This window comes from Tympanuchus pallidicinctus, unplaced genomic scaffold, assembly GCF_026119805.1.
Source record: "Tympanuchus pallidicinctus isolate F22 unplaced genomic scaffold, pur_lepc_1.0 scaffold1, whole genome shotgun sequence".
In the NCBI taxonomy this organism is placed as follows: Eukaryota; Metazoa; Chordata; class Aves; order Galliformes; family Phasianidae; genus Tympanuchus; species Tympanuchus pallidicinctus.
In genome coordinates, this window is record NW_026294618.1 from 14,770,206 (window position 1) to 14,782,375 (window position 12,170).

A 12,170-nucleotide genomic window follows, 5' to 3' on the forward strand; every position below is an offset into this window, starting at 1 on the left:
CTACTATATCAGTGATCAAGAACCAATCATGGTAAGCTATTGGACAACAGTTTTCAACTGGGATTTAACAGACAAACAAACTGAAAGGGCAGCTGATAGCAGTTACCTCTCTGTATATCAAAGCCAAACACACAATTTTTTTCCTTTGATGACTAATTATTCAGCATCTTTAGAATTTTAACATGCTAAGTATTTGCAGACTCCTTCAATTTTTAATCTCAGAGGCATATTTATATTTGTATGTCAAACAGCCATTTGAAGAGCAACCAAGAGTAGGAAGACTCGGAAAACAAAAATATTAAGCCTTTATTAATTAGAATTCTAAGATCAGGCAAAGTTTACAGAAAGACAACATATTCCATGAGGTTCCTTAAATCTTGATATCTAAGTCTTCTTAAATTACGCTACCAGAGATGATTTTCAAGATTGGAACAATATATCAAAACACACTTGTTTTGGAAGTATTTTCAGTATTACCTAAGTCAATAAAAGCAATTTAATTACCAAAAGTTCAGATGTTCCAAGCACATCTAATGTAAGTGATTGCATTCTGGAATAGTGAACACCAAGTTCTCTATGGATTCCTGAGCATTCAATGCAAGTTAGAATTCCCAAATTTGTTGAAAGCCAGGTAGGATCTGAAACAAAAAGTACTCACAGGATTAAAATTATTTATGGGAATGACTTCATTCTAGAAAATGTAATACACAGTAATGATCTCCTAGAAAAAATAAGATTATCATACATAAATTATCAGATTCCAGTATTTATGCTTTTTAATCTTCTCTATTGAGAATCATAAGCCAGGATTTTCTATGGGGTAAGCAGTGGAAACACATTTTTTATAATTTTGTGTTTGTAAAGAAAGCTGCTGAGATAGTCTAGCTTGTCATTTTCCACAGCTTTCAGTAATTACAATTCTTGGAACACCATTCTTTTATAACACACCAATAAAATGTCACTGATTCTTAAAGAGGTCGCTTTAGGTGCAATGGAAACTAAACTAACAATGCCTTAGAGTTTTTCTCTTTATTTCCAGTATGTTTTAGTTTATGTGAAGCAGCAGTGATTAAGAAGCATACATACAGTACCACACTACAATGCACTGTCACTCAACTATCATTCGTTACCCTTCCTTGCCCTTTTTCCTGCTATTTTGCATTCTTGTTATATCCTATTATTTTCCAGTTAAGGAAATAATTTCAGGATACTTAGGCTGCTTGAAATTATTTATTTTAAAATAATCTTAATGCTTAAAATTATTTTATAACATGTGACAGCAGATATTTAGAATCATCTTTAAAGACAGCAGGATTGACATTTCTCACAATTCTACACGTATCTATTGCTGGAAGTTACTCATCTATAAAAATGCAGACTGGTTCAGAACTGATGTTTTCAGATAAAGCGTCAGATCAAAAAGCCCAAGTCCTGCAGTGCCTCTCTAACATAAAATAGCACAGCAAACAGCAGGAATTTAAAAAGCATAAAAGCAGAAAATCACAGATCAACAAAACTCAATGCAGCAAACTACAGTCAGCAAGTGCATTCTCTTCCAAATAAATAATAGTCTTAGACCAATACCCTGGCTCACTTTCAAACAAAAAAAGGGGAAAAACGTTGTATTAGGAAAATGATTCAAGTACCTTACTGTTCTCCAAATTTGCCCAAATCTTATCTAAGGTGTGAGCTAATAAAGCTCAATTGATTTATATCAGCAACAGGAACAACTAACAAAACACATCGCATAAAAGCTACCTTTCCAGTAACAATTTCCCTCCACTCAAAATATGCATACAACAAATCAATCTTACTAAAACAGTGTAAATTAAATTATTAGCATATTCTACTCCATCTATAATCTTTGTGAGATAAGCAGTAGTAGTGAAAGTGTCAAATATCACTCTCATGATACACAACAGTTTTACCTATTAGAAATATGCTTAATTGAATCACCTTGTGCTCCACAGTCACAACACACATCATTTCCAGTCATCCTTTGGACTTCAGATATAATTTCTTTTGTCAGTTCCTGGACAATATTATTTTCTCCTGTGTTATCATCTCCTTTGAATGCATTATTTAAAGCTTCCTCTTTGCTGTTTTGTAGAACAGATGTCCATCTAAAATGGCAGGAATATTTTGCTATTAAATGTTTCAGCACTTCTAAAGTTCAAGGTAATGTCTGAGTTGGACACAAACATCAGAAATAAAATTAGGGAAGTAACTCACATTTGACATTCCTGTTCATCTTCAGCTTGGAAGTGGTATGTCCTGTCATCTGCATAATAAATATTTCACACACTGATTACAAAACTGTTTTTGCAGAAAACTCAGAAAAATCTAAAATTGATTACGTTTGACTCTCTAGTCTCATCCCTGGAGTACTGACAGGCTAAAAGCCTACTCATCACGTTTCACTCATACTGGGTACAGTTAGCTCATCTGTGTTTACATATGAGTATTTGTTCCTCTTTAAACAGAAACCTGTCTTCAGAGCTGAGCTTTTCCTGCACAAGCACCTGGGGAAAGTTTCCATATTCTAGATACATCCTTAGTAATCTTAAGTCTGAAGTTTTGTTGGGTGCAAGGAGGAGTGTGTCTAGAATACAGACTCCATACTTGAGTTCATCAATGTATCTAAGAAAAGATTTCAACGTTCTTCCAAATAATCAACAAATGCAAACCAAGCAGACACAAAGTTACAAGACACAATTCAAGAAAAAGATACCATCATGATAAGCCCTAAGCTTTTTCAACTACATAGAACAAAAAGTTCTATTTACTACTACTTTCATGGTTCTAAGCACTGGTATCACACTGTACTAATCCAATAAAAACGCATGACACGTTTTAAGTCAAAAAAGAAATGACAGCACAGCTCACTGATGTGGTTGGCTTTAAAATTAGAATAGTTGATGTAGAGTAGATGAGTAGAACTGGTGACAGAAAGATATTTTATGCTGAAAATTCCTAAGGTACAAAAATTGTGGGGGGAGTGTGGAGGAGCACGAAAGGACATAAGCAGAGTAATGTCAAAGCAAAAGTATTGTTACTCTTGGTAAGGGGCACAAAATGATATGGAACGAAGGAACAACAGAGCTCTAAAAACAAGCAGTTTTCCAAAGACACAGGTGCAGTTAACTTGCATTACGCTACAAGGGTGAAATGGTAAACTGTCCTAGGAAGGGCACTTCATAAAGCCCTTCCTTTATTGTAATTCATTTTAGCATTCTTTAGCATTTTACTTCAGCATTGAAACATCTTCAGAAACGAAGCAAAATCCTTTAGTGTTAACTGCAAGTAAAAAAACCGAAACAACAAACCTACGTGATATGAGGTCAAAACATTTTTTCTCCTCTGGGTTTGTTTTCACTTGGCAGGTTAACAGATTGAGCTTTGCTGGAGGTCGGTTAGCCTATTTAAAGATAAAACAAGATACAAGTTTTAGTATATTAATACCGACTGAGCCCTGCAGTCCCAAAACATAGGATAACATCCAGCGTGCCAGAAAGACTTGACGAATGACTGCTGCTTCAATTTTTAAGATACCCAGGTTTTTAATTATGTTTTCTTCTGAACAATGGCTTTGTAAATCACATTTTCTTACATTTAGCTCACTGATAACTGGACAAACACTAGCATTTTGTAAGAGGGGACGGGAAAATATCGTTTTAATTATTCTTTGATAGTCCTTCGATCACCTAACCAATATCACTTATCTCAAACCATCAAGTATAACAAAGAGACAGATTCATTTTACTTTAGTTTAAGCTTCTAACATTTAGACATTTAGTTTTAAAAAGTTAATTAATCTACATTTTCAATAACCAGTGAAGAAAGACTCTCAGCAGACAGCTCATTGCACCAGCCTTCCACACTGAAGGAAACTAAGAAGTCTGCACACGAAAGTTATGCACCAAGCATGCGCAAAAATGAGTAAGGAGTCACAGTGCTTTATTAAAAGCAAAATGAATAAGCAAATTTCCTTTTCAAAAAGTCTCATAAAGGCTACAAAGACTTTTCGAATAGCAATTCTGTACTAATCTCTTCTTTCCCTTAATCTACCAGTCTTCCAGATCCATAGTAGGATCTATACAGCTATTTTTAAGCTTGGCTTGATGAATTAGGAATTAAGAAATTACTACTGTAAAGACAGAAGCACACATAAATACATTACCGTGTTTAGTGCTGCGTTCTAACCTTTTGAACATATCAAGTTGCTAAAACAAGATTTAATCATCTAAGAACAAAAATTATCAAATGAAGCTGAACTATCACTTAATGTTATTGACTTGCAATCAATCATAAGAGATGTTGATCTTCTTAATATCTTCCACATTTATTGATGGAAACATTTCATTCAAAAAAGAAATGAACAACAAGTCTGAAGAATCCTTGAAACAATATGAGAAAATGTTGCAGCTGGCCAAAAATGGAAAACAACAGAATTCTATTCGAAGGTCAGTGAGACATCAGAACCATGGAAGAACATAAGGGAAACTACTACGTACTTTTTCCTGTTTAAGAAAAAAAAGTGTTATAGCCCCCTTGGAAACAAGCAAGCTCATTCTTTGCCCAACCCAGCCACCAAACATAACATAAAGTCATGCATGTTTTGAAACCTCCAGGACACTAGCTGGGCAGTGTCAACTAAATTGTACCCATGAGAGGTTTTGGAAGCACTAAAATGACAATTAATTGAGAACCACATTGTATTCTCTGCCTAGTGAACAGCTTATCAAATTACAGACATTCATTTTAGTTGTAAAATGATACACAGCTTTCATTATTTTACCCTATGAGCAACAAGAGTTCTTTGACACTAGAAATATGAAGATGCAAGAACGCATCTTCAAAATGACACTTTGAGCTCATGTTTTGAGTTATACTTAAATATACTTAGTTGCCATAGCAGTAAGCTTTCCAGTGTATACATTTCTAACGTATTTAATGTCCAGGACCAAAACCATAACAAAATTCCTTGATAGTAGAACTTTCATAGTCTTCTATTTGCAGAACACAACCAAATACCATTTACTCTCCGGAAACTCAAACTATCTTTGGGGAATCTTTGAGGGTAAGTTTTTTTTTTTTACTGAGAGAGTGGTGAGATGCTGGAACAGGCTGCCCAGAGAGGCTGTGGATGCCCCATTCCTGGAGGTGTTCAAGGCCAGGCTGGATGGGGCAGTGGGCAATCTGATCCATTACTCGATCTAGTGGCTGGCAGCCCTGCCTGTGGCAGGGGGGTTAGAACTTGATTCCTGGGGGCCCTTCCAACCCAAACCATGAATCTTCAAGTTTCTACCTTTGTGCTTCTTGATCCTGAAGCCATTTGTGAATTCCTGTTTATATTGTTCAGTTGGTCTCTGTTATTGTTTTACTCATCTGAGTATGTTAAATTGTAGTCAGGTAGATGTCAAAAAACATTCCAGTTGCTAAAAATTACACTAAGAAGTAGTGTCTATTTTTCAGCAATCTTTATCTTGCACACTGCTCCATGAATACTAATTTATTTGAAGATGCCTAAAAATCCAGGTCCTGCACATACTCTGATACAGGCATGTTCAACATTATAGCTGGGTTAGAAGAAATCATACTTTCCCCATCCATAACAGCAGACCACTTGACAGGGAAATGTGGGTGAGAATAAAGCATGTGGAACTGCCTGAAGATAGCTGTTGTAGAAACTAACCCAAAAAAGGAAAGTTACAAGACCAAAGTGGAAAACCCCATGAAGAAAATGTAACCTTTAAAGGGAAGAAACTTATACGTTTTTATTTAACGGAGTAAACAAAACTGACTACTGAATTTCTGAGAAATGGTTCATTTTGATGAACAGCTGGGAAGAGATGATGGCACATCATATTTTAGTTGATACGGTATCAGCACCGTATCAGCTTGGAAATCCATGCTGTTGCTCCAAAAATCTCAGAAGTTACTCAGAGTAGCCCAGAAAATCCTTAAGAAATAGAAATTGCCACTACCCATTTCAGTGTCTATGACGTACGTGTAGATTTATTTATTCATTTATTTATTTATTTTGCACAGAGCTGCCACCAGTGCATATGGAGAAACATAGCAAATAAGGAAAAACAGAAGTGGTTTTAAAATGAGAAGATACTCTTCTAATTTTTTTTATTAAAAGAAGATCAAAACCACACTTGTGAAACCTACACAGCTAACCCCACATTTAAGTATCTAATTTAAGTAACTGATTCCCAGCTACAGCTGCACAGATTTCAGTGGGAACTTAGAATTCCTAACAATGTATGACCATCTGGTAGAAAACTCATATATAGAATCGGTGTCTTGGTAGAACTCAGTAAGTGCACTTGTACATAGAAGTCTGAACATTTTGCTCTACAAGTGGATTTTGTAGACTCTGCTACCTTTAAGCTGCCCCAAGTCCACTCCTGTTGTCGCACATTCAATGACAAGTCCAGTGACAGGACACAGAGACATTAGTATAGAAATACTGACAGATTTTACTCTAGCAAGGGCACACTCAAACAGAGAGGAGAATTCCAAAGTCAGAGCAGTGACTCTTTTGCACTCCCTAGCTCCTGGCTGTCAATTCAAAAAGCAACAGCTTCTGGTTATATGCACAAATGTGGGATTGATTCATTTTTGCTGCCAGGGTCAATTTGTAGTCATAGCAACAGGCATAACAAGATAAAGAGCAAAAGGGTTCATAAGAGGATCAAGAAACAGGACTGTTTATTGGACAAAGAATGGGAAATACTGCCACTGACTTGATTTTTGCTCTAAGAAACCTAAGTTTCAAGAAAGCAAACTAAAAAAGAGAAAGGTAAGGGAAAGGGGAAATAACTGAGTTCAAAGCCAAGTGTAAAAGTTAGGAAGTAGGAAAGCCCAAAGTTTAAAGTTTTAAGTATAAAGCATTAAAAGTTACTACACTGTAAATATTGGTAGCAAAGAAAAAGAAGCCTTTAATGCATTCTCTTTCATCTTTCTGCTAGACTTTGGCTTCAAAGTTACTTTTCTTCAGTAGTTACTCTCCAGAAAGTTACCTTCATAACAGAGTATCATACAGCAGCAAATTTAAGTGAGAGAAGAGATTCAACATTCTTTTAGATTGTCTCGTAAACATAAAAGTTGTTTTACCCACAAGTAGAAGACAGCTAACACCCAACCATATCTCTTCCACATACTGAAGTTAAAATTTAATTTTTAGGTAGTCTGGTAAAATATGAACAGTTATAAGAATAAAATCAGTCCTTAAAAAGAAAACTTTTTTTTTTTTCCATTAGCAGTCATTAGCATTAAAGCAGCTGTATTTTTAGATACTGTGTATGTCTTGATATATTTCTGAAACACTGCCTTAGAAAAATGTATCCATCATATTCAAAACACTGCATCAGGAATGTAGCTAACTCCAGATTATAAATATAGACCAGCATATTTGTCTTTTTGTATTAGCAACCATGTACATAAAATACTGTAAACAAATACTTACTGTACCATGGGAAATTGTAAGAAAACCATTTTTAACTGAGCACTTCCTTTTCTGCCACACTTTTCTGATTCTGGTTTAAAGAGAGGGAAAAAAGAAAAAATGATTCAATTTTTAATACATTATTACATTACTTTGGTCTTAAGACATACTTTTCCCTACTAGAACCCAGCAGTACTTACCCATCACTTTTCTTGTACAGACTCCCATTTCGTTCAGTGCCATGTTCCTTGTTTCCCTGAGGCTGATGTAAACTGTAAGCTGTACTCTGACGAATCTGAGAATCCTGAAATACAAAGAACAGCAATTTGTATTCCATTCCACATTTTCAACCAAAATATCCATCTTACTAATGAGTTTCAGAGCCTTCCCTTCTGCTCTAATCCGACAGGCTAATCAAAGCACACATTTCCTCCAACGAGGAGAAAAACACAATTTCTTTTTCAGAGGACACAGAAGATACTTTGAAAGGTACTAGAAATGACTCCTAAAATCCCTTTGCTTTTACTTAGCTTTGCTACTGCCTTTATGTTTTTAACCAGAGCAATGGGCTTTCCAATTCATGCAAACCCTGCAGTTCATACAAACTAAGGATTATTATTAGCTGCAATTCCTAGTGTGCTCTTTCATTGTAAAAAATAAAAACACATAAATAAATTTGAGATGGTTTTCCTTGTGGAAACTGAGTCAAGCTATTCTCTTTGAAAAGCGAGAGACTTACTAGAAACACAGCTCAGGAGGCATACAGGAATTAGTAGGTAAAACTGTAAAGTTTTTTTCTGTAAGACTAATCTAAACCAAACCAAAACATCTTGAATGCAGCAGAATGCTGTGACAGGAAGGAGTAAACTGAACCATTCCAACTGCTCTCAAAACTACTGATAAAGGACCCACCTGCTGCAAGAGTCCAGTTCATTAAAAAACAAACAAGAACCTCGTAATGAAAAATCAGATATGACATGCTGTATGAGCAGCAGCAGCAGCAGCAGCATGATGCAATGGACTTTGTAATGCATGCACCCACACTGACTAGGATTTATAATATTTATTGTTTTCTTCTCTATTTTTGCTATACTGATGTAAGACACCTTGATTATATACAGCATATAAGTAGAGCAAGAAAAATAGAACAATCCCAAAGAAAATAGCTCACTTTAATGACTATCTGAGCTAATACAAACAAAACCTTCAGAGCAAGTAAGACATAAACTCACAAACTTGATAAAAATCCTCTTTTGTAAAAGATGAGATAGTATGTCTCAGATACATGAGGAGTATGGTCATAAGATACATTAGGTTTGGGTTTCCAGAGCGTACACATGATAAAATCTACAGTAATCTAAGAAGCATGCATTTAAAACATTATTTCTCTCTAGTTACCATTAGCTTCACGGACTTCCTTAGCCTAAGAGATACCTCCAGGTATAAGTAGTGGGAAAAAAAAAACCAACTAAAACTAAGAACAAATTCCTCCTCAACAGTAATGGCAACAGCAGTGAGAAACATGGCAGGGACAGAGCCACCACCTACAAGCCCCATTCAGCATGCTTCCAGCCTAACCCCACAGCTCCCAGCTGCAAGATGCCAGCTCATCCTGAATGCAGGCCTGGAGAGAACCACCTGCTGAGAACCACGGGCTGAGCTGAAGGCTGCAGAGTCCAGCTGTTCTTTTTTTGGCAGAAGCAGCCTGTGCCCATGTCCCTGTCTCTTGGCTAGTGCTGTAGGAAGCTGTATCAGGTAGCAACAGCATGCACACGTAGCTTTCAAAGGTACTGCAAAACCACCACTTAAAATGACCATGCCTGACAAAGCATCCGTTCAGATTTAAGTCAGTATGTTTATCATTCTTCCTTAGTCTGTTTATAAAGAATTATTTGGTTTTGCACTCCAACTGCCAAACATGTAAACATTTGAAAAGAATTCCTATCACTGATTAAGAAGCATTGCATATGTACATTTACTGACTTCTGAAGAATATCTGATCAGACACTGCCTATTATATCCTAGCAATGCCTTAATCTCTGCCTCCCATTATTGTCTTGCTTCAGTAGAAGAACTCCATTCCCAAACAGATTAGAAGCCTTACAGGAAATTAATTTCAGTTCTCCACATCCTCAATTATACAGAGATTTCAGATGGCCTCCAACACCTGCCCTGAGTAGAATTCCCATTACTTAAGATCATGCTGCTCCTTTTTGTGGAACATTTTCTGCATTTCAACTACCTCCCTTCAGCTGTTGTTTACTCTCAGTTGCTATGTTTGGCCAGACTGGCAAGTCAATGATACAAGCTTCCTGCCTTATTTCAACTAGAGAGGAAGCTGCTGTAGATGACGTGTATTTCCACACATTCATTTCTATGAACAGGATCTTTATAAATTCAGTGTTCTTTCACGACGGGGGTTAAGGACAAGAGTAAAAGACTTCCAATTTTAAATCCCTGGTTCAGGCAGTGACCAAATTAATGGTATGCTATGTGATTTCCAGATGATGGCTTTCCACAGCCTCTGGACAAGTAAGTTCGTGATTCTGGTCTAGCTTCTGAAAGACATTATGCCATACGACCGATCTCCACCACAATTAACATCCTTCCAGACAATGTAAGCATCCCTTTCCCATGTGTGGGCTCATCCTTTTATTTTTGCTTTTTTTTTTTCCTGATTAGTATATTTCACACAGCAGGAGAACAAATCACAGACAGTTGACCCCATGGCTGCCATGGAGAAGCAGGAGCAAGGCACATGACCTACGAGAGGAAATAAAGCACTGCAGGCTGTAGGACATTAAAACTAAAGCAGATTATTGCTGTTTTAAATCTCTCTTGAACATACTAAGATCAGGACAGATTGAAAAACACAAGCCAGACTGGCTGATCTTTGTTCGCTTTATCAGCTTTGAAAAGTACAAGAAAAGGTGAGTCATTTCATTGCAGCTTGTTTATAGTGAATCACTTCTCTGACCATAAACAGGTTCATAATGATTTCCTTCAAAATCTCATGAAGATTTCTAAATAAAGCTTAATTACACAACTAAAAATTAAATGAATGTGACAACGGTACTCTGTAAGGATAATTTCTGACTACTGGGCCCCAATCTGAAGTACTGCATCCAGTTCTGGGTCCCCCATACTGGAAAGATGTGGAGCTGTTGGAAAGGGTTCAGAGGGCCATGAAGATGAACAGAGAGCTGGAGCACATCTCTTACAAATACAGGCAGAGGGAGCTGGGCTTGTTCAGCCTGGTGAGGAGAAGGCTCTGGGGAGACCTCATTGCAGCCTTCCAATATTTTAAAAGGGATTGTAAACAGGAGGGGAATCAATGTTTTACAAATGTAGACAGTGATAGGACAAGGGGGTTTAAGCTCAAGGAGGAAAGGTTTAGATTATCAGGAGGAACTTCTTTACAGAGGAAGTGGTGAGGTGCTGGAACAGGCTGCCCAGAGAAGCTGTGGATGCTCTGTCCCTGGAGGTGCTGAAGATCAGGATGGGGCCCTGGGCAACGTGGCTTAGTACCACATCTGGAGGTTGGAGGCCCTGCCTGTGGTGGGGGGTGAGGGAGGTTAACTTTATGATCCTTGGGGTCCCTCCAACCCAAGCCACTCTGTGATTCTACTGGCAAGAGAGATCCTATAAACCTAGCTATCAGCCCAACTCTCTGAATGCAATAGAGCTTTCCAAAGAAGGTGCTTTAAATTTTACATGGAAAATTTTGGCTAGCTATTTCACAGCTCCCATGTAGCAAGTGTTGAGACTGCCCATATCCCTCTGCACAAAGCTGCCAGAAAGCCCTTAGAGCTTTCCAAAAGGTTCTCCCACATTTGTGGCATCACTTCCAGGAGGATTTTTCAGTGACCTATCACTATCTATTACAGTCCCACACGCTCTCCAGCAGATCTATCTGCCAGAACCTCCTGCAGGCAGCCTCTCCTATAGCACAGCTGTGAAAAATTTTAAGACAAAGATTATTCCATTTTGCAGTTGCCTAAAGAGATTGCACATTCTACCAAAGAGGCAGAGGAAGTGGTAGAAGATTTCAACACTGACTTGAAGTTACCTTTAATGCTAACAGTTTGGAGTTACGCACGAGCAGAACAGGTCAATCCCATGGACTGAGAGGGTCCAACAACCCAACTGTCTTGCTTTAGCTTAAGCTTGTAGGTAAGACCTTAACAATTAAAGAGGACGCAGGAATGACAGAAATGAAGACAATACTACTCTAAAGTTAACCTTGATGACTGTAGGAGCTCTAGAGTTTGGAAAAGTTAAAAAAATAAAGACAAACAACATATAAATATCTAAGATGGACACACAGTGACCTCTTAAAAAGAAGCTTCAGTACAAATCAGGCTTGCGAAAGTTCTGTGCAGGAGGAAACAATGTATTCAGATGCAACAAAAAAGGTTCACTATGAATATTCACACATTTGTCATGTTTTGTTTTCTTAAGCAGAAGCATTCAGCAACATTCTACTGTTTCATACATTAAGGCCATTTTAATTAAGAATACATGTGTCCTTAATATCTTGCAAGAACATCAAATCAAGTAACTGGATTTAATTCCCAAAAGAAAGTGAATAGGAAATTACCAATTTGTCCTGCAGTAATTTTCTTTTCCAAGAACAATCTGACTTCTTTTTTTTTTTTTTTCCTTTTTCTTTTTTGGTAATACCAGAAACAAGGGAATACAAATAAAAGAACCA

At 37.1% G+C, this 12,170-nt stretch overlaps 1 protein-coding gene across 3 annotated transcripts in view; it reads right to left on the reverse strand.

Moving 5' to 3' along the window:
- ASAP2 (ArfGAP with SH3 domain, ankyrin repeat and PH domain 2) overlaps positions 1–12,170 on the reverse strand; it is an 89,838-nt gene that overhangs the window by 22,519 nt on the left and 55,149 nt on the right. For all 3 annotated transcript variants that reach the window (XM_052698451.1, XM_052698460.1, XM_052698442.1), the window contains exons 10-15: positions 7,657–7,760; positions 7,478–7,547; positions 3,331–3,418; positions 2,233–2,281; positions 1,957–2,123; positions 505–638 (exon numbers count right to left, since the gene is read on the reverse strand). In XM_052698451.1, the coding sequence (XP_052554411.1) occupies positions 505–638; positions 1,957–2,123; positions 2,233–2,281; positions 3,331–3,418; positions 7,478–7,547; positions 7,657–7,760 (612 nt within the window). The remainder of the gene's footprint in view (positions 1–504; positions 639–1,956; positions 2,124–2,232; positions 2,282–3,330; positions 3,419–7,477; positions 7,548–7,656; positions 7,761–12,170) is intronic.